We start from the raw sequence: 24,749 nt of genomic DNA, 5'->3' as shown, positions 1-24,749 counted from the left end.
GTCCAATTAAATTGTTTTCAAATACAAATAATCTTTGATTTACAGCCATTCGTTCGAACTTCACTGAAAAAGTGACTTACGATTGCTTTTTGCACTCACGACCGTTGCAGCGTGACCAAAATTTGCCCGCTCGACCACTGACTCATATATATGACGGTTGCAGTGTCCTGGGGTCACGCGATCACTTTTTGCAATCAAAAAGTCAATTTTTGCGACCGGCCAATAAGCAAAGTGAATCTTTTCCAAGTTGTTAAATTAGTCACACAACTTAAGGGCTTCCCCGTTGACTCTGCTTGTCAGACGGTCACAAAAGGGGATCGCGTGACCCTCCCCTGACATTTACGCAACCGTCATAAATATGAGTCGGTCGTCAAGTGTCTGAATTTTGACCGTAGGGATGCTGCAATGGTCATAAGTGTGTGAAACGGCCATATGAAAAATGGTCATGTCACTTTTTACAGTGATGTTGTAACTTTGAGTGGTCATTAAATGAATTGTTGTAAGTCGAGGACTACCTGTACACACACACACACACACACACACACACACACACACACACACATACCTGATGTAGAGGAGAAAGGGAATCCTAGTTTTCCTGCCTAGGCGGAGAGTTGGATAGCCATTTGTCTGAAACGGTATAGGGTTTCCTGCCTAGGCAGGGGGTTGGACTAGAAGACCTCCAAGGTCCCTCCCAACTCCGCTATTGCATAAGATTGGCTTTACTGAGAGTTGGAATAGAGGCAGAAACAAGATCAAGGGGGAATAATATTATAGGTGTTTTCATATAATATACTAAAAGTAATAGCTAGATGTAACGATTATATGTTGAAAGACGGTATCACTATATCCGTTTAAATAATATTGTGATTGTTATTAGAATGGAGCATAAAAATACTGAACAACTAAGCAATGAAGAAATACACTCTAATACAAATATACAGTATATAATAATACCACAATTACATAAGTATGATTAATGTAATCTATATTTCGGGACGGGCTTATTTTCGGAGGAGGCTTATTTTAGCACATGCGCTCGAAAGCCCGATTGGTCTTATTATCCGGGGAAGGCTTATTTTCAGGGAAACAGGATATATATAAATATACATGTACACTGTAAACACAGAAAAAAACTACGTGTCTTTGGGTGTGTTCTTATTTTACTTGATTTTTTAAAAACTGCCTTGCATTAAAAAAAAATTGGTTGGATGGAGGAGACAGAGGAAGGGCCAGTGCAAAAAAGAACATTTTTATTTTTAAAATCAATAAGCTGCTGAAAATAATTGGGAAGCTGGCACTGGTCTCTCGCCAGTAATGAGATAGCAAAGCATTATAAAAGCTGAAAAATGTTTCCCTGGTTTTCACATCATGGCTAACTTTGCCCAACGCATTAGACCAGCTGAAAATAGGGTTGCATCATTAAGATTTGTGCGTTGCGGCCACCGGCTGGGAACCAGACTCATTTTCTGAAACCACAACTTGACGTGCTTATCTGCGTGTTACGCAAACGCAGCATCTTATGTTTCCCCTGGATTGATGGTGTAGTGCAGGGGCGTCTCCGAGCGTGGGGACTTTAAAGCTTGTGGACTTCAGCTCCCAGAATTCCATGCTGGCAGGGGGATTCTGGGAGTTGAAGTCCACAAGTCATGAGCTTCGGAGACCCCTGGCCTAAAGAGGGAGCTCTTGCCTCACAATCAGGAGGCTGTGTTTTCGATCCTAGGTAGAGGCGGCTATTTCTCTCTCTGGACATGATGAGAATATATCTGCTGAACGAAACTCCTCATTGGCAATAGGAAAGGCGTCTGGCCATTCAACACTCAGCTCTGTTTAGTTGCCCACATTCCACCCCGTAAGAGATTACGGGATCGTTAAAAGAGAAGGAGAATGACTCAAGTGCCATGTTTATTTTCTCTTATTGTTATTTCCGTATGCATTTATGTGTGCGCCATAGTAACTGGCACAAAAGTTTTAGATTGGGAGATTAATGCTGGCTTTTCCTGTCCCTGGCTCCTAATATATTTATGAATACTTTTTTTTCCCTATTGATCCTTGCTGAATCGAGTCACTTTTATTCTGAACACATAGACGTAATTCAAGCCCTTCTTTTTTGGACCTGCTTTTATTTGTTGGAGATTTGTCAGAGACGGATTCTACCATCCCCATGGGGCCTTTATTGATCTGTATTGTATCTCTGTGGTAGGCCTCATTATTGCTTAAAAAAACCCCAATTTAAATAGGGAACTGTATTTGCAGACTGCATCCAGTTCTCCACTAATCATCTCTCGTATCTTCACAGCTGTCATCAAATCTGCCATTGAAGTGAAATAAAATCAGTTGGCATTTATTGAAACTGTCGCAATGATGGTTGGATAATTTTTATTAAGTCGCGAACAGGGAAATCGTTTCGGTTGATCCCTGGTTAATTCTCTCTCTCTCTCTCTCTCTCTGATGCAAACAAAACAGAATAGAATAGAATAGAATAGAAAACATGGGATGGCATGGGATGGAATGGAATGGAATAGAATAGATAATATGGAATGAAATGGAATAGAATAGAAAAGGAGAGAATGGAATGGAATAGAATAGAATAGAAAATATGGAATGGAATGGAATAGAATAGAATAGAAAATCTGGAATGAAATGGAATAGAATGGAAAAGGAGAGAATAGAATCAAATCGAATAGAATAGAATAGATAATATGGAATGGAATAGAAAATATGGAGTGGAATAGAATAGAATAGAAATTAGGAGAGAATGGAATAGAAAGAATAGAATGGATAATATGGAATGGAATAGAATAGAAAATATGGATTGGAATAGAATAGAATAGAATAGAAAAAATATAGAATGGAATTGAATGGAATGGAATAGAATAGAAAATATGGAATGAAATGGAATAGAATAGAATGGAAATTAGGAGAGAATGGAATAGAATAGAATAGATAATATGGAATGGAATAGAATAGAAAATATGGATTGGAATAGAATAGAATAGAATAGAATAGAATAGAATAGAAAATATGGAATGGAACAGAACAGAACAGGCACTTTGACTTTGAAACGGAGATGAGGACCGACCCCTATAATCGGGAACAAATAGCACATATGTGCGAGGGGAACCTTCACCTTTACCTATCATAATATCCAGATTTTTCTCATTTCCGAATAGTTTTCGGGCTTTAAACATTTAACAGATTGCTACGCAAGGAAATGCATTTTCTTAAGAGGATAGAAAGTTCCACACATTAATCATATTTTAAGCGGTATCTTATTTTTAGCAAAAGACAGAGAAACAGTCGTGGGGAAGATACGTGTAATAGTAAGTTTCCAATGTGATCTGCTCTCTTAAAAGGTTAACTCCTGGCAGTGGGAATGCAGAGTTAGCCTGCAATGCTGCATTTTCACCACTGCGCCACCACGCCTCTTGTAGTTGGAGGTATTTCCACATGCCCAAATTTCCCCAGGTTAGGAAGCAGAGCATGTCTGAAATAACTGGCTTTGAAGTTGTCTGCACTGGCTAAGAATCCTAAGAAGGCTACTACAAAGAATAAGAGAATTACAGAGTTGGGTGGGACCTTGGAGGTCTTCTAGTCCAACCCCCTGCTCAAGCAAAAAAACCTTAGTCCATTCTAGACGAACGATTGTCCAACCTCTTCTTGAAAACCTCCAGTGTTGGAGCACCCACAACTTCTGGAGGCAAGTTGTTCCACTGATTAATGGTTCTAATTAATTTTTGGGAAATTTCTCCTTAGTTCTAGGTTGCTTCTCTCCCTGTTTAAGTTTTTCCATCCATTGTTTCTTCTTTTGTCTTCTGGAGCTTGAGAGAATAGATTCATCCTAGCGGTGAAATCCAGCAGGTTCTGACAGGTTCTGGAGAATCATTAATGGAAATTTTGAGTAGTTCGGAGAACCGGTAGCGGAAATTTTGAGTAGTTTGGAGAAATGGTAGCGGACATTTTGACTGGTTTGGAGAACCAATAGCGGAAATTTTGAGTAGTTTGGAGAAATGGTAGCGGACATTTTGACTAGTTTGGAGAACCAATAGCAGAAATTTTGAGTAGTCTGGAGAACCGGTAGCGGATATTTTAAATAGTTTGGAGAACCAGTAGCAGAAATTTTGACTAGTTTGGAGAACTGGTAGAGGGCATTTTGAATAGTTTGGAGGGCTGGTAGCGGAGATTTTGAGTAGTCTGGAGAACCGGTAGCGGAAATTTTGAGTAGTCTGGAGAACCAGTAGCGGATATTTTAAATAGTTCGGAGAACCAATAGCAGAAATTTTGACTAGTTTGGAGAACCAGTAGCGGAAATTTTGACTAGTTTGGAGAACTGGTAGTGGAAATTTTGACCAGTTTGGAGAACCGGTAGTGGAAATTTTGAGTAGTTCGAAGAACCGGCAAATGCCACCTCTGGTTGGCCCCAGAGTGGGGTGGGAATGGAGATTTTGCAGTATCCTTCCCCTGCCACGCCCACCACGTCACACCACGCCCACCAAGCCACGCCCACAGAATCGGCAGTAAAAAAAATTGAATCTCACCACTGGTTCATCCCCTCTTAGCGGCAGCCCCTCAAATATTGGAACACTGCTGTCCTGTCACCCCTAGCCCCTCTTTTCACGACACCTAAGACGTGGTTTTTCAGAAAAAAAATCTTTTGTTTTCTTTAATCTGGACATTGTTAGATAATATTCCAAAAATGGCAAGCAGCGGCTTATAACGATTTCTTGGATCTTAACACCAAATGGATTAAAGAAACGGCCCAGCCTCTTTGTCAATGAACGATTGTTCCACAAATTGTTATACAGTGCTTTTTTCCTCCCCTCCAAATCTGCTTTATTTTGTGTTATGCCCGCAGTTAGATCACAGTGTGAGTGGCAATACAAGTACTGTATGTTCTTTTACTTTGATGCTATTTCTGCTGAGCTTCACATGTGGGTGGATTGAAATGCACTAACGGGCCCACCTGCCGCACACAGATAAATGTGTCGAGCTGAGAACACACAAAAAATTGAGTTGTCTAGAAATGAAGGATGGATCCTTGGCAACCCCTCACGCTCTGTGAGAATGAGAAAAAGAAAAAGAAATTAAAGTTGGCCTTGCCACGCTTTCTTTTAAGTTTTTAAAAACCTCTTTACTATTTTTGCCAGCGTTGACGGTGGCTTTCTAGTCTTCTGTAATAGATAAAGATCTGTCTTAATTGAAAAGAACGTAACATTTATATATATAATATAAATATGAAAATCTACAAAAACATATGTGTGTGTGTGTACATACATACATACATACATACATACATACGTTTTCGTAGATTTTCACGGGTGTAGGTATGCTGGTCTTGTTTTCAGGGGAAAAGACCCAAATACAACAAGACCCTCCCCCTCCCTCCCCTTTATCTATCTATCTATCTATCTATCTATCTATCTATCTATCTATCTATCTATCTATCTATCTATCTATCTATCCACACACACACAGACACACGCACACAAACACACACACACACAAATATACATATACATATATATATATATACATATACACATACACACCCACACACACCCACACCCACACACACATACTGGTCTTGTTTTATTCTGGTCTTTTCCCATGTAAGATTGAGATTGGGAACATACCAGGTGCTTTGACAAAGAAAGAAACAGAATGGAATGAATAGAGAATGGAATAGATTATGGAATGAATAGAGAAGAGAATGGAATGGAATGGAATAGAATAGAATAAAATATGGAATGAATAGAGAATGGAATAGAATAGAATAGAATATGGAATGAATAGAGAATGGAATAGAATAGAATATGGAATGAATAGAGAAAAGAATGGAATGGAATAGAATAGAATATGGAATGAATAGAGAATGGAATAGAATAGAATATGGAATGAATAGAGAATGGAATAGAATAGAATATGGAATGAATAGAGAATGGAATGGAATAGAATGGAATATGGAATGAATAGAGAATGGAATAGAATAGAATATGGAATGAATAGAGAAAAGAATGGAATGGAATAGAATAGAATATGGAATGAATAGAGAATGGAATAGAATAAAATATGGAATGAATAGAGAATGGAATAGAATATGGAATGAATAGAGAATGGAATAGAATAGAATATGGAATGAATAGAGAATGGAATAGAATAGAATATGGAATGAATAGAGAAAAGAATGGAATGGAATAGAATAGAATATGGAATGAATAGAGAATGGAATAGAATAGAATATGGAATGAATAGAGAATGGAATGGAATAGAATAGAATATGGAATGAATAGAGAATGGAATGGAATAGAATGGAATATGGAATGAATAGAGAATGGAATAGAATAGAATATGGAATGAATAGAGAAAAGAATGGAATGGAATAGAATAGAATATGGAATGAATAGAGAATGGAATAGAATAAAATATGGAATGAATAGAGAATGGAATAGAATATGGAATGAATAGAGAATGGAATAGAATAGAATATGGAATGAATAGAGAATGGAATAGAATAGAATATGGAATGAATAGAGAAAAGAATGGAATGGAATAGAATAGAATATGGAATGAATAGAGAATGGAATAGAATAGAATATGGAATGAATAGAGAATGGAATGGAATAGAATAGAATATGGAATGAATAGAGAATGGAATGGAATAGAATAGAATATGGAATGAATAGAGAATGGAATAGAATAGAATATGGAATGAATAGAGAAGAGAATGGAATGGAATGGAATAGAATATGGAATGAATAGAGAAGAGAACGGAACGGAATGGAACAGAACAGAATAAGAAATAAAGTAGACTAAAACAGAACAGGACAGAACAGAAAATAGAATAGAGCTGAGCCGAATAGAACAGAATAGAAATAAGAGTAGAGAGTAGAGCAGAAAGAACAGCACATAACCCTACAGAACAAAAATCAACTCGCTGATGGTGGTATGTTTAGGCCGGCCGTGGGGATCAATTCCGAAGCGTTTGCTCGCAGATCGAATCTGTTAGCAGCAGTTCAACAAACGTGCCTGGGGAAGGGACTCCGCAAAGGGAGGTGAATGACGAAAGGCACTTTAGTCTGCCATGCTGTGTTGCACAATCGATGGGTGTCCAATTTAATCAGGAAACAGTGTAATCAGAAGTCCTTCGGCACTCGTCCCAAGACCAAAGCGCCAGTTGCTATTTATAGCTCCCTGGGTTAGACTCCCTTCTGGCACGGATGACGTTCGATTGGAAACGTCTGCAAGAAAACCACCAAGCTCAGGGGAAGCACCAAGGACAGCCCCCCGCCAAGAAGATAATACATTCCATACGTAGCAAGAGTTGTAAAACCAGTTGCAACATATTTGGATCCGACTCTTCTGACCGAGAGCATGAAGCAAACTCCTTGTCCCGACAAAAAAACACCCTTTTATTAATTGACTGTGAATTCTTCTCATTCACATCCAGCAAAGTCTTTCAAGGGAGGATTTAGAGTCACAGACCTTATCTGGCTTGGAGAGCTGCCAGGCTGATATCTGCAAAACTTGGCCAGGAGTCTCGGAGAGTCACGAACCAATTAAGCGAACTAATTGTGGCGGCTCCGGCCCTTTGGAACGAGCTCCCCGCAGAGATTCGGACCCTCACCTCTCTCCAGGCCTTCCGAAAAGCCGTTAAAACCTGGCTGTGTCGGCAGGCCTGGGGTCGATGAGTTCCCTTCCCCTCTCGAATCGTGTGGCTGTTGGTTGTTTTAAATGCCCTGTAGTTTTTGTTGTAGTTCTTGTGTTTCCCTTCCCCTCCTTTGGGTTTGTGCGCCGCCCTGAGTCCCGCTGGGAATAGGGCGGCATATAAATAAAATGAACCTTGAACCTTAATTGCCTCCTGCAAACTCCACTCCCCTTTGGCTCCTCTTTTATCTCCTCTGGGAGGGGCCATTCATCGTCCACCTGTGGCTTTCCTCCCAAGTCTGTTCCCTTCCTCTGGCAACTCTGTGCATGCGCACACTGGGAACAGGCTCCAGCTGTTCTTCTGCCTCACTGATGTCTGACTCCGAAGGCAGCTGATAACCTTCCGAGGTCGGTAAAATGAAGATCCAGATTGTTGGGGACAATAGGCTGACCCTGTGAACCTCTTAGAGAGGGGTATAAAGCGGGATGTAAGTCTAAGTGCTATTGCTATTGTGGGTCCCTTCCAACTCTTATTATTATTGTTGTTGTTATGATTGTTATTATTCTAAGATGGCAACTCCAACAGATTATTTTTTTTGGAGGGGGGGAGAGCTGAGAATTCAAAATGATGTTACCTAACATCAGGGCCGGATTTAGATGAAAAGAGACCCTAGGCTATTCCACTTATGAGGCCCTTTCAGCTCCCATTTTTAACTTTGTAAATAACATGAGAGACAATAAAATACATCATTACTGTGATATATATCAATATATATCAATATATATAGCTGGCTTCCCGACGGAGGGCGGCTCTGCTCTGCGGCAAAGGCAGCGAGGCCAGGCGCCTCCCCTGCTGCGCTCAGCTGCCCGGCTCGGCCCCCTCGCCCTCACCTGCCTGGCCGCTGGTGGGCTCCGCGTCAACGGGGCGGCTACTGGGAGCGTCCGCGCCTCTCGCCCGACCGCCGGTGCCGGGAATGTGGACGGGTTCCCCAACTGCCACGGCGCTGGAACGATCTTAACCAATACATTTTTATGTTTGTTTATTAGTCCTATGCGTAGAATTTCTCCTTATTTTCGGTTCAGTGTTTTAGTATTCCCTGTTTTTAGAATAGTGTAATTTTAATTTTGCTAACAATTTGAATGTAGGCCCCTCTTGATCTTGAGGCCCTAGGCTGAAGCCTAGTTAGCCTATAGGAAAATCCGGCCCTGCCTAACGTTCTCTTTCTCCCTCTTTGTTCCATTTTGCAAAGCAAAGAATGAATGTGAAAATGGTGCTGATACTTCCAGTGAATTAATCAGTTTTTGCTCATTTGCTCGCTGCAGCTGTCCACGCAGGGAGAAGCCAGCCAGGTGATCGGCCCGTTAACCGAAGGGCAGAGAAGGAATGTGGCCGTCGTCAACTCCCTCTACAAACTGCACCAGTCCGTTCTAAAAGTAAGTGCCAAGGAGATTTCCGTGAAGGAAAAGCTTTAATTGGCGGAGAGCTCCAGACACCTGAACTGAACTGATCCACTTCTCAAATCTTTTCTCCGAACGTTGGAATGGAGCTCGGTCTTTGCGCTCGAGTTACGACCATTTGTTTATCTGCCAAAAAAAAAAAAATGTTCAAGGTGGATTCAGTTACTGTTCTCCCCGAGGCTTCCCAGGAGTGTGAAGCAAACTCCTGGTCCCAACAAAAACCCCTTGTATTTATTGACTGTGAATTCTGCTCATTCACATCCAGCAAAGTCTTTCAAAGGAGGATTTACAGTCACAGACCTTATCTGGCTTGGAGAGCTGCCAGGCCGATATCTGCAGAACTTGGCAAAGAGCCTCGGAGAGTCACGAACCAATTAAGCGAACTAATTGTTTCCTGCAAACTCCACTCCCCTTTCGCTCGTCTTTTATTTCCTCTGGGAGGGGCCATTCACCGTCCGCCTGTGGCCTCACTCCCAAGTCGACCCCTGTTCTTTAGCTGTTCCCTTCATCTGGCAACTCTGCGCATGTGCACACTGGGAACAGGCTCCAGATGTTCTTCTGCCTCACTGATCTCTGACTCCGAAGGCAGCTGATAACTGGCCTATGGCCCTGGCCCCCTCTCTGCCTCCGACATAGAGCCCTCATCAGAGCCTTCCCCAGACTCCAGGACTGGCCCATCTTCCTCCCCAACCTCCTCACTCTCTGAATCTGCTGCCAGCTCCGCTGATGGCTGGCGGGCCACAAATTACAGCCTCAAGACTGGTTTAATAATTACCGTAATAATTGAAGCATCAGGTCTAATACTGACGGATCACTTGACAACCACAATGACTTACAACTGGATGGTGGTCGTAAGGCGAGGACAACCTGAATTTCACCAGCACTTGACAGAATGAGATGCAGTTAATCCTCGACTTAAAATCATTTTTTTAGTGACCGCTTAAAGTGACAACTGCACCGAAAAATGTGACGGAACCATTTTCCCCACGTATGGCTGTTGCACGCAATCAAAAATCAGACGCTTGGCAGTTGACTCATATTTATAACGATTGCAGTGTCCCGGGGTCACGCGATTCCCTTTTGCGACCCCCTCTTCCTAGCAAAGCCCATGGGGAAGCCCGATTCACTTGTCAGCCGTGTTCCTAAACTTAACAATCGCAGTCGTCCAATTAAGCAGTGGCAAACAAGGTCCTAAAGTGGTGCCAACCTCGCTTAACAACGGTCTCGCTTAGCAGGGGAAATTGGGGGCTCAATTGTGGTCATTAAGTCGAGGACTACCTGTACAATATCTCTGCATGGCCTCCTGGAGGAATCGGATTTAGAGGAAGGGAACCAAGCATATTTTTTTTCTCGTGGGCATAGCTGGTAAAATAAAGATTTACCATTTTTGGACCTCAAGGCCCCATTAACGTTTTTTCCACGTATTGTTTTTTTTAGGTGATCTCCAACCAGAATGGATTTCCAACCGCTTCGGAGGAAACTGTTCACGCTGCTTTGAAGGTAAGTATCACGGATAAAATCAATGATTTAAATCTTTCTTTGCACAATTCGGGATGCGGTGGCTCAGTGTCTAAGACACTGAGTGTGTCGAGGTCGGCAGTTCGGCGGTTCGAATCCCTAGCGCCGCGTAACGGAGGGAGCTCCCGTGACTCGTCCCAGCTTCTGCCAACCTAGCAGTCCGAAAGCAGGTAAAAAATGCAAGTAGAAAAATAGGAACCACCTTTGGTGGGAAGGGAACAGCGTTCCGTGCGCCTTCGGTGTTGAGTCATGCCGGCCACAGGACCACGGAGACGTCTTCGGACAGCGCTGGCTCTTCGGCTTTGAAACGGAGATGAGCACCGCCCCCTAGAGTCAGGAACGACGAGCACATATGTGCGAGGGGAACTTTTACCTTTTTACTATTCAAAATGTGAGAATGCTTGTTTAGCGTAACTGTAGCTCGAAATTGGGGAAGTGAATGGATCCTTGCTGACCTGAATTTTATCCTTGGTTCTGCCATTCTAGACAATCCATGGTTTGATGGGCAATGCCGTGCAACCTTTGCTGGACTCGGTGGGCGACTCCATAGAAGCTATTATTATGACCATGCATCAGGAAGATTTTTCCGGGTAATCGAGTACCTACTTATCTACAGTTTCTACAAGAAGTAAACCATGTAGGAAAAAAAAATGGAGAATCCGTTGGTTTTGTGACACCCCACCCCAAAAATAGAAACATTAATCTAGCTGTATTCCAGCCTATTATGGAAGGCAATAGGTGTGATTTTGCTGCGGAAATGCATGCAGAATAATTTAACAGAATAATTAGAGTTGGAAGGGACCTTGGAGGTCTTCTAGTCCAACCCCCTGCTCGAGCAGGAGACGTTATATCATTTCAGACAAATGGTTGTCCAGTCACTTCTTAAAAACTTCCAGTGTTGGAGCATTTCACAACTTCCGGTGGCAAGTTGTTCCACTGATTAATTGTTCTAAATGTCAGGAAATTCCTCTTCCGTTCTAAGTTGCTTCTCTCCTTGATTAGTTTCCACCCATTGCTATTTGTCCGGCCCTCAAGTGCTTTGGAGAATAGCTTGGCTCCCTCTTCTTTGGGGCAACCCCTGAGATATTGGAACATGCTGTGCTGATTACTTGTCTCTTTAAAAACTAAAACTGTGTTTGTTTCTTTGTGTGTACGTGTGTGTGTGTGTGAGTGTGTGAGAATGCGAGTGGTGGGAAACCCCAGAAGGATACTTTGCTCTCTACGAAACCCAAGAAGGATACTTTGAAAAACAGGATTGATTTTAATTATTTCATTTGTAGTATTTTTCATAGAATCCTTTGCAGGAAAACATTGAAATATAGTTTACTTAACTCATAGAATTTAAGTAAACCTTTTGGTGATGGGGGTTTTCTCATGTATTTTCTGAATAGCTTTCGCTTCGGATCTTTAGATCTTGCTTAGTGATGTATTTAAAAGATACAGCAGCGCAATAAATCATTCTTACAGCAGCTTGGGGGTGGGGGTGGGACTCCCAAAATCCCCCCCCCTTACCTCATTCTCTTCTAGCTGGGGTTCCCCCCACCCACCCACCCCCGGTCAGGAAAACCACTCTGAAAATATTTCAAGGAATCAGGTTTTTTTTAGCCGGATTTTTAAAAAGGTCAAAAGAAATGAATTGTCACTATTTTCCCCCAAATAGTGACAATGTCGTAAAATCTTCCTTCTGTTGCTAAGTGGCCTATCTGTGAGCTGAAAGGATGGCAGATTTGCAAAGGCCACAGATCTGACCCTTCCCCCCCCCCTCCCCGGGCTTTAGGGAAAATTGAACAGGCTGTGCGTAATCTGGGCTGCAGAATTAGAACAATTGTAAGGTTTAGGATTTGGAGCCAAGCTAAACTGCCACTCCGGCCCGGGAAGCGATATGAAAGAATTATCCTAACCGCTGAGCCCTTTAAATTAGGGGGTGGATTTAGAGTTTTAAGGCTTCTAGCTGACGAAAATGATCTGGAGGTTTTCAGGAAAGAGCTTGGAAATATGGGAAGAAGTGTTTATTCTGCCATTATTCCAGAAACTAAAATTACCGTATTTTTCAGAGTATAAGACGCTCCGAAGTATAAGACGCACCTAGCTTTTGGGGAGGAAAACAAGGGGGAGGGAATCTGCCTCTGTCTCCCAGCAATTTGCCTCCTTGCAGCAAACAGCAAATAGTACAGACGATATACACTGTTTGTGGTGTTATGTTTCACACTATACTTGTACAGATGCTGTTAAAATTGATGTGGCTTTCTGGAAGTATACGTTATTCTCTGCTATTTAAATGAAGATACAATGGCACTGGGCCTCTTCAGATCAAGCATTGATTTTAAAAAGCTTGTTCATTTTGAACAATAATAAAGGCGTCTTTAAAAAATAAGTCTCATAATTTGAACGTTCTATAGGCATTTATAGTTATTGACTTCCTTCCTTGCAGCAAACAGCAAACAGCCTGATTAGCACAAGAGAAAGAAAATCTGCCTCTGCCTCCCAGCAATTTGCCTCCTTGCAGCAAACAGCTTTTGGGAATAATAAAGGGTTGGTTGAGCCAAGGTGGCGCAGTGGTTAAATGCAGCACTGCAGGCTACTGCTAGATCAGCAGTTCAGCGGTTCAAATCTCACCGGCTCAGGGTTGACTCAGCCTTCCATCCTTCCGAGGTGGGTAAAATGAGGACCCAGATTGTTGGGGGCAATATGCTGACTCTCTGTAAACCGCTTAGAGAGGCCTGAAAGGCCTATGAAGCGGTATATAAGTCTACTGCTATTGCTATTGCTATTGGTTTGAACTGCCAGCTGCCTGTGTTATGCCATGCTCCGGGTCATCAACGTGAACCTTTTCCTCTGTTTCCATTTGTTCGGGTAGATCCCTGCCTCCTTCGGGAAAGCCGGACGTCCCTTGCTCTCTGTACATGAAGGAGCTACAGGGGTTCATCTCCAGGGTGATGAACGACTATTTCAGGCACTTTGAATGCTACGATTTTGTCTACGAGAGGACCGAAGGCATCGCTCAGAGGGCCATTGAGGTCTTCATCCGCAACGCCAGCCTCCTCCGGCCTCTCGGCGAAGGAGGGAAGATGAGGCTGGCGGCCGACTTCGCTCAGGTGAATCCCGCTCGGCTCCCGATCTGCGCTCTTGAGCTCAAAAGACGACTCGTCGGTTTCACGCGGGGCTAGGGGTAGAGTTACACAGGATAACAGAGTCGTAAGGGACCTTGGAGGTCTTCTAGTCCAGCCCCCCGCTCAAATGGGAGACCCTATGCCCTTCTGGACCAATGGCTGCATGTCCTTTCAAGTAAACATCATTCTATTCTGAATTATGTTAGGGGGGTGGGGAAGAACCAGAACCAGATTTGATTAGAGTACTAATAAAAGAGACACTCCAGTCCCTTTCTCCTTCTCTTCCACTCCACAAAGTCCGCTCCCTCCTAGCGCTAATGATGTTACCTAGTTGGTTAATGAAACATCTACAAACAGCCATGCTCAGATCATCAAGGATCCCAACAATTCAACCCTGAGCTACAATGTATTCTCTTCTATTGGAATATGTGAGCTCTTATTTATATATGCCATTAAGCAGGAGTGGTATTCACTTACCTTCCCTACCGGTTCACAAATGTGAGCACGCGCCACCTCCGTGCACGCGCTCAACCTTCCGCGCATGCGCTTTTGCTGAAAAAAGGGCCTAAATGGGATGCCATAGAGCCAGGGCGGGTGGGCGAGGCCACACGCGATTTCCGCTACCAGTTCGGGCGAACCGTTCTGAATACCACCTCTCCCATTAAGGTTGATAAACAGCATTAACATTCCCTTTTTAACTAAACTGTTATAGAGTAGAGTAGACGAGAAAAGAATATAGAAAACAGAGAACAGAACAGAACAACAGAACAGAGTAGAATAGAACAGAACAGAAGACTAGAGTAGACTTGATGAGAAAAGAATATGGAAAATAGAGAACAGCACAGCACAGAACAACAGAACAGAGTAGAATAGAGTACGACAGAACAAAACATGGCTAGCGTAGACTTGATAAGAAAAGAATATGGAAAATAGAGAACAGCACAGAACAACAGATCAGAGTAGAATAGAGTACAACAGAACAAAACATGACTAGCGTAGACTTGATAAGAAAAGAATATAGAAAATAAAGAACAGCACAGAACAGAGTAGAACAGAACAGAGGACTAGAGTAGACTAGACTAGACGAGAAAAGAATATAGAAATAGAGAACAGCACAGCACAGAACAACAGAACAGAGTAGAATAGAGTACAAAACATGACTAGCATAGACTTGACAAGAAAAGAATATGGAAAATAGAGAACAGCACAGCACAGAACAACAGAACAGAGTCGAACAGAACAGAGGCTAGAGTAGAGGAGACTAATTGAGAAAAGAATATAGAAAATAGAGAACAGAAGAGCACAGCACAAAACAACAGAACACAATAGAACAGAACAGAATAGAATAGGTTTATTTTCCAAATGTGATTAAACACATATGGAATTTTCTCCAGTGGAAGCTACAGATGCAAACATGCATTACAAACACAGATTTATACATTTGGGGGTTCTCTTATTGAAATAGTGTGAAGGAAGCAAATTATAACCCACCCACCCACCCCCGATACAAAACAAGATGGTTATATTTAAGGACCGAGTAAGCTGAAAAGGGGAGGCAATAACCATTACTTATGCCAACTACACGGCTCAATTTTCACCCTCGGTACAGTATATATATTGGCCAGACTCAAAAAAGATTTCCAGAGATCAGCGAGATAATTTTAAATGACATTTTCTTGACATTTATATATGCCACGAGGCATCATCTAGGAATTGTTGCACCTTACGACCTAATCATTACGAGGATCTTTGTCGCTGAATAATAATAATAATAAAAAACCAAAACCAAGGGCACTAAGGTTATAGTAATTGGGAGCATTTTAAGTTGTGTTAGTTGGGGAATAATATTTTGCCCTTTAAATGCCAGGAGGCTCTCTACTATCAAAAGAACGAAATGTGAGCATAACAGAGGCAGAAACAGATGAAGGAAATCTCTATCTTTTTGTCTGTCTGTCTGTCTGTCTATCTATCTGTCTATCTCTATCTATCTATCTATTTATCTATCTATCTCTATCTCTATCTATCTATCTCTATTTATCTATCTATCTATCTCTATTTATCTATCTATCTATATCTATCTATATCTATATCTATCTATATATCTATCTCTATCTATCTATCTATCTATCTATACCTATATCTATCTATCTATATCTATATCTATATCTGTCTCTATCTCTATCTCTATCATACATACATACATACATACATACATACATACATACATACATATATATATATATATATATGTTGTATTTTTGCTGATAAATAAATAAAGGGAGACTAGTATAGATCTATTTCAAGCTATTTAGCTCTCATCAGCTAGCCATACCCTTATTGGGATTCAAACCTGTGCTATATTACATCTTAGGCAGACGTCTTAGCCATTAAGCCACAGGCTCTCCTCCTTATCAGGTTGCTTTGATGCTGCCCCTGACTCCCACTCCTCCTCCTCCTCTGATTCGGCTCCTGGAGGGGCCCATGGCTGACAGGCCACAACAGAAGGTTTCCTCGTTACTTTTTTTAAAAAAGAGCTTTTAAAAATGGCATTATAGTGATGGATACATTGAATTGTTTGTTACAGAGCGGGTCACGCCAACGAGTAAGAGCTAAATTTTACGCTCAGTTGTCGGTCGGCAGCTGTTAGAAAAGCTGATGTTAGACGTTATCAAACCCGATTGTGCTGCCGTACACAGTTTTTGCCACACTACGGGCGATAGACTCATTTTTGTCTGGCAGGAAGAAGGAAGTGTAAAATTGTTCCAAATGGCCTGGGAATTTCAGCAGAAGAGGTGTCAGATATTTAGCGCGGTGCTCTGTGCAAAAGTGTACCCTATAGTAGAAGAGGCGTGAGGAACCCGATGGGTTTTAATCCACAAATGCACTTCTTGTTTGGGATATTGTGAAAATTTGCTCCTTGTTGCCGAGTGGATCTTGCTTCTGTTGAACTTTGGAGATACTTTGGAGATTGACGGAAGAAGATCTAGCAAGTTTTCCCTTTGAGATGGATAAAATCTCTCTCCAATTCCCTGCGTGGGAGACCAGTTCTTCTCAATGGCCTAGAAACCAGGAGATCGAGAGTTCTAGTCCCGCCTTAATCATGAAAGCCAACTGGGTGTCTTTGGGCCAATCATCAGGAGACAGGGAGTTGTAGTCTTGCCTTAGCCATGAAAGCCAACCGGGTGACTTTGGACCGATCACTAGGAGATAGGGAATTCTAGTTCTATAGAATATAAAATACAGAATATAGAATTGGAATTTAGAATGATTAGAATAGAATAGAAAATATGGAATGGAATAGAATAGAATTTAGAATTTAGAATAATTACATAGAATAGAATAGAAAATATGAAATGGAATGGAATGGAACAGAATATAGAATTTAGAATTAGAATAGAATAGAAAACATGGAATGCAACAGAACAGAATATAGAATTTAGAATTAGAATTAGAATTATTAGATAGAATAGAAAATATGGAATGGAATGGAACAGAATATAGAATTTAGAATTAGAATTATTAGAATAGAATAGAAAACATGGAATGGAATGGAATAGAACAGAATATAGAGTATAGAATTTAGAATTAGAATTAGAATTATTTGATAGAATAGAAAATATGGAATGGAAAGAACAGAATATAGAATTTAGAATTAGAATTATTAGATACAATAGAAAATATGGAATGGAATGGAATAGAACAGAATATAGAGTATAGAATTTAGAATTAGAATTAGAATTATTTGATAGAATAGAAAATATGGAATGGAATGGAATGGAACAGAATATAGAGTATAGAATTTAGCATTTAGAATTATTAGATACAATAGAAAATATGGAATGGAATAGAACAGAATATAGAATTTAGAATTATTAGAATAGAATAGAAAATATGGAATGGAATGGAATAGAATAAAATATAGAATTTAGAATTAGAATTATTAGAATAGAATAGAATAGAATAGAAAATATGGAACAGAATAGAACAGAATTTAGAATTAGAATTATTAGAATAGAATAAAAAATATGGAATGGAACGGAATAGAACAGAATATAGGACAGGACAGAACGAACAGAATAGAATTCTTTATTGGACAAATTTGATTGGACATGCACAAGGAATAAGCGATAATTCAAGATCATAGTCCTCGTAAAAACACATTCATCGACATAAACCATGTTATAAATGTATAATCTATCAATGTTATCCATCATAGTAGCAGATGAAAGCCAAACGGTTTCTTCTTGCAGATGGAGTTAGCCATAGCCCCCCTGTGCAGACGCGTCTCCGACCTGGGAAAATCCTACAAACTCTTGAGATCATTTAGGTAAGTGATGTTTCAACAGCTGAGGCTGTGATTCAGTTGTTTTCATTAACAGCAGCAACAACAAAAAATAATCAGTGGCTTCTCACTTTTGGAGGCTTTAATTAAAATCCTCTGGCAGCATCACATGTAAATTAGCAACCAATTATCTTTGATTCCCCCACCCCCCTTTGGGGGTTTTAATTCAGCCTGTGACTAAAACCCCGGAGAAATTTTGCCGTGTAAATTGTCAGCTCAATTGTATTTTTTTTTTCGCATTTCTTTTTCTTTTTCTTTTTTAATCTCGCTTCTTGCGATAATGAGCTGCCGCAAGTCCCACAAAGGGCTCCCTCCCTCCCTCCTCCCTATTTTTCCCTCTTGGAAGCCGAGAATTTATAACAGGGTGGCAGAGGAAGGCTTCATTAAAATAATACACTGTTATTGCAAACAGTCACCCGCCCGATTTGAAAACAGAGGGCGTGCGAGAAATCCCGCCCAAATAAATTAGCAAAGGGTGTGTTTTTGCTATTAGTGAAGTGTCGTTAGGGGCAAAACTCAAAACTCTGGAAACCGATGATAAACGGTAGACGCTTCTAGAAAGGAGGGGGGCTCAAACTCGATTTCGTTGAGCAATAGCAATAGCAGTTAGACTTATATACCGCTTCCTAGGGCTTTCAGCCCTCTCTAAGCGGTTTACAGAGTCAGCATATTGCCCCCAACAACAATCCGGGTCCTCATTTTACCCACCTCGGAAGGATGGAAGGCTGAGTCAACCTTGAGCCTGGTGGGATTTGAACAGCCGAACTGCTGAACTGCAGTCAGCTGAAGTAGCCTGCAGTGCTGCATTTAACCACTGCGCCACCTTGAGGGCCGTATTAGGGTTGTGTTTGATCTCGGGAGGTGTGGGCGTGGGCAGTCACGGAGGCCCCGTTTTCAGCCACAATGGCCTCCTGGAGCCCTCTGCCAGCGTAGGCGACCCTCCCGAGCTCTGTTTTTGCTGGCGGAGGCACTGCGGGCCAGATCTAAGCACCCCACAGGCCAGAACCCTAACCCTTGAGTTTGACACCTCTGACATAGGGTCTCTTACTTGAGCAGGTGGTTGGACTAGAAGACCTCCAAGGTCCCTTCTTACAAAATGAGTCTGTGTGGCATAGTTGTGAAAACTAAACTTAGCTTCTACAGCAGTGTTGGCAAACCTTTTCGGCACTGAGTGCCGGAAACCAGAAGAACAACCTCTTGATGTGCATGTGTGCGCCAGGAAGATGATCTTTGGGTTTCCGGCACACACATGCGCACCGGCCACCTGATCGTCTGGTTTCTGGCATGCATGTGCGTGCGAAGACTAGCATGCGCACCAGAAAAGAGAAGATTGTCTTCCCGGCGCCCACATGCGCACCGGGCGACTGCTCTTTCTATTTCTGGTGGCCCCGCGCACGGGATGGCTCGTCTGCCCAGAGAGACAGCTCTGCATGCCCCTTCCGTCACGTGTGCCATAGGTTCGCTGTCATGGTTTGACAGAATAGAACCGTGATGGCGAACCTATGGCACTCATGCCACAGGTGGCACATGGAGCCATTTGTTAGGGCACCCGAAGCACTGCCCTGTCAGAAGGCCCGGAGCACAAAAAAACGGCCCTACGGACAAACAGGAAGTTTAGGAATGGACTTCCGGTTTGCTCGTAGGGCCGTTTTTCGCCCTCCGGAGCCTTCAGGGAAGCTCCTGAAACCTCCGAAGGGCATCCGGGCGTGGGTGGAGGCTGTTTTCGCCCTCCCCAGGCTCATACAAAGCCTCTGGAACGTGTGGAGGGTAAAACAATGTGCCAAAAATGTGTGATGGGGGTGTCGTAGGTCACGTGCGCATTGAGGGTGTGTGTTGTGGGTATAGCACGTCTGGGCACAACCACCACCCCCTGCATTCCCACCGATTTTGGCACGGTAGCCAAAAAGGTTCTCCTATCGTTGGAATAGAATAACAGAGTTGGAGGTCTTCTAGAATGGGCCCTCTTTGGCCCAGCTCTACGGTAACTCTGGCATCTACTATGATAAGCCTTCTGCTACTCAATTGTTCCAAAGTCTTCATGTTCTGATGTCTTCCCCATCATGCTTCCTCCTGCCCCAGACCAATGCTCTTCCAGACCAGCGAACATATCTCCAACAGTCCAGCGGTGGGAGACATCATTCCGTACAGCACCGTCATCCAGTTCTTATTCACGAGGGCCCCACCCGAACTGAAATCCCCTTTCCAGGTAATGAGACGATGCAAGCCTTTTCGACAAAATGAAGGCCGTCCTCGACTTACGACCACATCCGAGGCCCAAAATGTCTGTTGCTAAGTGAGACATTTGTCAAAGTGAGCTTGACTCACTTCCCCTGGCTGAGGAATTCTGGGAGTTGAAGACCACCCGTCTTCCAGTTCCCAAGACCGAGAAACGCAGTTATAAATTGTACTAATATCGCAGGGGTCAGCAACCTTAAGCACTCAAAGAGCCACAAAGGTCCTAATTGGAAGCCCCCCCCCCTTCCCGGCAACACCCCCACCCCCTGCATTCAATTCTGGAGCCAACCAGAAATCCGGTTCCCCCGCCATAGAGTCTCCTCCTAGTGCAGCGTCCTTTTTCCTCTACCTGTCCTAACCGAAAGCCCTATCAAATTGTAGAGCCAACCGATGACAGGGAGCTGCAGTAGAGGAATGAAAGAGCCACATGCGGCTCCAGAGCTGCAGGTTGCCGACTCCTGTTACTATCACAATACATCGTATTATTTGATCTCTTCTCAAAAGCTTTTCTCCAAATAGATTCGTGCTTTGGTTACTATAATCATTGGATAGTAATATCCGTCACTTCTTTGTGTCACTAAGAAGCTTGTTAATTTTTTAAATTATTTTATTTATTAACTATAGAGAGCAGACTGGACCATTGCTCGTTACTCGCGGTGGCTAGATGATCATCCGGCAGAGAAAGAGCGGCTCATTTTAATACGGTCAGGCATATTTTATTTATTTTTGGTTAATTTAGGAATATTTCAGGGTTTCATTTCTGATAACTCTCTTCATCTTTCTGGATAGATCACCTCTCAGCGATCTACCTCACCTAGGAACTCAAGTGTACATTTTAAATCAAACTTGGCTGGAAATACGATTGCTTTCGGGGAGGGATTAATCATAGCTACATAGGTACAGGCAGTCCTTGACTTACAACAGTTCACTTAGTGACAGTACAAAGTTACAACAGCACTTAAAAGAATTTCTTATGACTCTTTTTCACACGTACGACCGTTGCAGCCATCCCCATTCTGACGTGATTTATATTCGGATGCTTGGCAACTGACTCACAGTTATGATTGCAGTGTCCCGGGGGAGGGAGGGGTGTCACGTGATCCCCTTTTGCGACCTTCTGACAAGCAAAGTCAATGGGGAAGCCAGATTCACTTAACGACCGGGTTACTAACTGAATAACCGCAGCGATTGACTCAACGCACAGAATAAGACGCTTTTTCTCCTGGCGCAGGTCTTCATTTCCGTTCAAAAATTTAAAAGGTGCTGGGAAGTTATGAACAGAACGGTTCTCATTCCGTTGGCCCTTTCCAAAGTCAGCGAGGAAGCCGGATTCACTTAACAACCCTGTTCTTAACAACTGGAGCGATTCACTTAACCGGGGCAGGAGGTCGTAAAATGGGACAAAACGCACTTAGCAACACAAATGTCAGGCTCAATTGCCTGCAGTCACTCACTCACACACACACGAGAGAGAGACAGGGAGACAGAAACAGAAAGACAGAGAGAGAGAAAGACACAGAAAGACAAACAGACAGACAGAGAGACAAACAGACATAGAAACAGAGAGACAGAGAAACAGATAGACAGAGAAAAACAGACAGACAGACAAACAGAGAGAAACAAATAGAGAAACAGAGAGAGAAACAGACACAGAGAGAGAAACAGAGACAGAGAGAGACAGAGAAAAACAGACTGAGAAACAGAGAGAGACAGAGAAACAAATAGAGAGAGGCAAGCAGAGACAAAGAGAGACAGAGACAGAGAAAAACAGAGAGAGGCAGAGAAACAGAGACAGAGAGAAACAAATAGAGAAACAGAGAGACAGAGAGAAAGGGAGACAGAAACAGACAGAGAGAGAAACAGAGACAGAGAGAAAAACAAATAGAGAAACAGAGAGACAGAGAGAAACAGAGAGACAGAAAAACAGAGAGAGACAGAAACAGAGACAGAGAAACAAATAGAGAGACAAGCAGAGACAAAGAGAGACAGAGAAAAAACAGAGACAGAAACAGAGACAGAGAGAAACAAATAGAGAAACAGAGACAGACAGAAAGGGAAACAGACAGAGAGAGAGAGAGACAGAGAAACAAATAGAGAAACAGAGAGACAGACAGAGAGAAACAGAGACAGAGAGAAACAAATAAAGAAACAGAGAGACAGACAAAGGGAGACAAACAAACAGAGAGAGAAACAGAGACAGAAAAACAGAGAGAAACAGAGAGACAGACAGAGAAACAGAGACAGAGAAAAACAGACAGAGACAGAGAAACAGAGACAGAGAGAAACAAATAGAGAAACAGACGGAGAGACAGAGAAAAACAGATAGTGACAGAGAAACAGATAGACAAAGACACAGAGAGACAGAAACAGACACAGAGACAGAGACAAATAGAGGCAGAGACAGACAGAAACAGAGAGAGAGAAAGAGAGAGAGAATCACCCGTTTTGAGGATAAGGTGGGTCGTTTAAGACCTAAGCAATAAAGCCGCGATCCCTTTGAAAGCCACAGTATTGTTAGTTTTATTATAACGAAAACCAAAGTGTTTAATCCCCGTATATTCCCTCTTTTAATCAGGGGGGCCCTGGAAGCTTATGTTCAATCCGTGAGAAGCAGAGAAGGCAAAGAATTTGCCCCCGTCTACCCCGTCATGGTGCAGCTGCTGCAGAGGGCGCTGACCCCTCTTCAGTAAATGGGTTGTCGGCAAAAGATTGGAAGCCCCGAGCAACACACACGGTTTATACTCCTGATTTCCTACGCGTAGCATCTCTCTCAGTCCACAGCCTGTTTCGACTTTCGTCCTCCAATGCAATTCTGCATCTCTCGAGCTTTTTTTTCCCCGAATGGTATTTTTATATTTTTTTGGTGTTAATTGAAAATCAAATGTTTCTATTTGAAAAGGCTTTATTTCTGCGTTGGTAAAACGAGCTAGTTCTAAATTGACGAGGGGGAAAAAAATGCTTGGATTTAATGTTTTCTTTTCCGTAACTTTCGAGTTTAAAAATATCACACACATATACCGCGTTTCCCCGAAAATACGACATGTCCTGATAATAAGGGCATGCCACATTTTTCTGGGGGACAAAAATATAAGACCACCCCCCTTGCAAATAAGCCCCCTGGATAACTCAGCACCACCGGGCAGGCAGAGCGCCGCTCACCAACCTAGCGGTATCTCGAAGGTGCCAAGCCGCGGGAACCGGGGGGGGGAAGGTGATCACGTTGCTTGGCGCCTTCGGGATACCGCTAGGTTGGTGAGCAGCGCTGTGCCCAGCTGAAGAGGGGGGTTGCCGGGAAGCTGCTCTCTTGCGAGCAGGCTCCCAAAGAGACGGGCACAGCCTCAGGGGTGAACAGCAGCGCAACACAACAGCCATGAAGCGACCATGCTCACGAGCAGCCACCCGGCAAACCCCCCCTTTCCAGACGGGCACAGCACCATTCACTGACCTAGGGGTATTGCCAAGCCGCGTGAGCACCTGTTTGCCGCTACCCGGCTCCCGCGGCTTAGCGCTTTTGAAATGACAGTGAATGGCGCTCTGCACGGCTGGAGAGGGGGGTTGCGCGAGCAGCTGTTCCGCTCTTGCTCACGGGCCTTGCAGCCTTGCGGTGCCCTGGCCCAGCTCTCCCTGCAGAGCCAGGGCACCTCCGCTGCCACCGCCATCCCAGCATGGCTTTTTCGGCGACTTCCAAACCGAGTCTTCTAGCAGTGACCGCTCTGGGCATACGCTCTATGGTTGTGGGCCAGCTGCTAGCAGAGCGTACGCCCACAGCAGCCACTGCTGGAAGACTCAACAAACCATCCCCTTATAAGGCCCAAGCCATATTTTGTAGGTAAAAAAAATAAGACCCTGTCTTATTTTCAGGGAAAACACGGTATACAGATGTGTGTATAGACACACACGTGTGTATAAACACAATGTGTGTATACACACACAGTATGTTTATATATGTGTGTATGTATATATTTGCGTGCATATGTGTGTGTGTGTGTGTAGGCATATCAGGTGCCTTGACAAAAACATCTAATCATTCCCCTGGCTCAGCTGATAAGGGAGGAGAGCTTGTGGCTTAGAGGTTGATAAACACCCCAAGTTCAAATCCCAGTAAGGGTATGGTTAGCTGATGAGAGCTAAATAGCTTGAAATAGATCTATACTAGATACACATAAAGTATAAACACGTAAAGTATGTGTATGTATATACACACACACAAATTATATATATATATATATATATATATATATATATATATATATATACACACACACACACACACACGCATATACATATTTTATGTTGACATGAAATATTTCAGATTACGCCAGTGTAATGTTCTATGTACAATGTTATAATTGGAAATGTAATTAAAATATTTCTACCAGTCCGTTTCCAAGCATTCCTTCAATTAAGCACTCAGTAAGATCAATTCACAAGACGGTATTGTG

The 24,749-nt window shown here is 42.7% G+C and overlaps 1 protein-coding gene across 1 annotated transcript in view; it reads left to right on the top strand.

Moving 5' to 3' along the window:
• COG5 (component of oligomeric golgi complex 5) overlaps window positions 1-23,410 on the top strand; it is a 132,764-nt gene extending 109,354 nt beyond the window's left edge. The window contains 8 exon segments of the mRNA XM_032221701.1: window positions 8,968-9,078; window positions 10,540-10,602; window positions 11,107-11,210; window positions 13,478-13,715; window positions 17,981-18,057; window positions 20,152-20,278; window positions 20,932-21,011; window positions 22,883-23,410. Of these exon segments, the coding sequence (XP_032077592.1) occupies window positions 8,968-9,078; window positions 10,540-10,602; window positions 11,107-11,210; window positions 13,478-13,715; window positions 17,981-18,057; window positions 20,152-20,278; window positions 20,932-21,011; window positions 22,883-22,997 (915 nt within the window). The 3' untranslated portion in view covers window positions 22,998-23,410.
• Window positions 23,411-24,749: the final 1,339 nt, after the last annotated feature.

The sequence above is a fragment of the Thamnophis elegans genome, chromosome 7 (genome assembly GCF_009769535.1).
Source record: "Thamnophis elegans isolate rThaEle1 chromosome 7, rThaEle1.pri, whole genome shotgun sequence".
Taxonomy (NCBI): domain Eukaryota; kingdom Metazoa; phylum Chordata; class Lepidosauria; order Squamata; family Colubridae; genus Thamnophis; species Thamnophis elegans.
The sequence above is the reverse complement of the archived record's forward strand: the minus strand, read 5'-3'. Positions and strand labels throughout refer to the sequence as shown.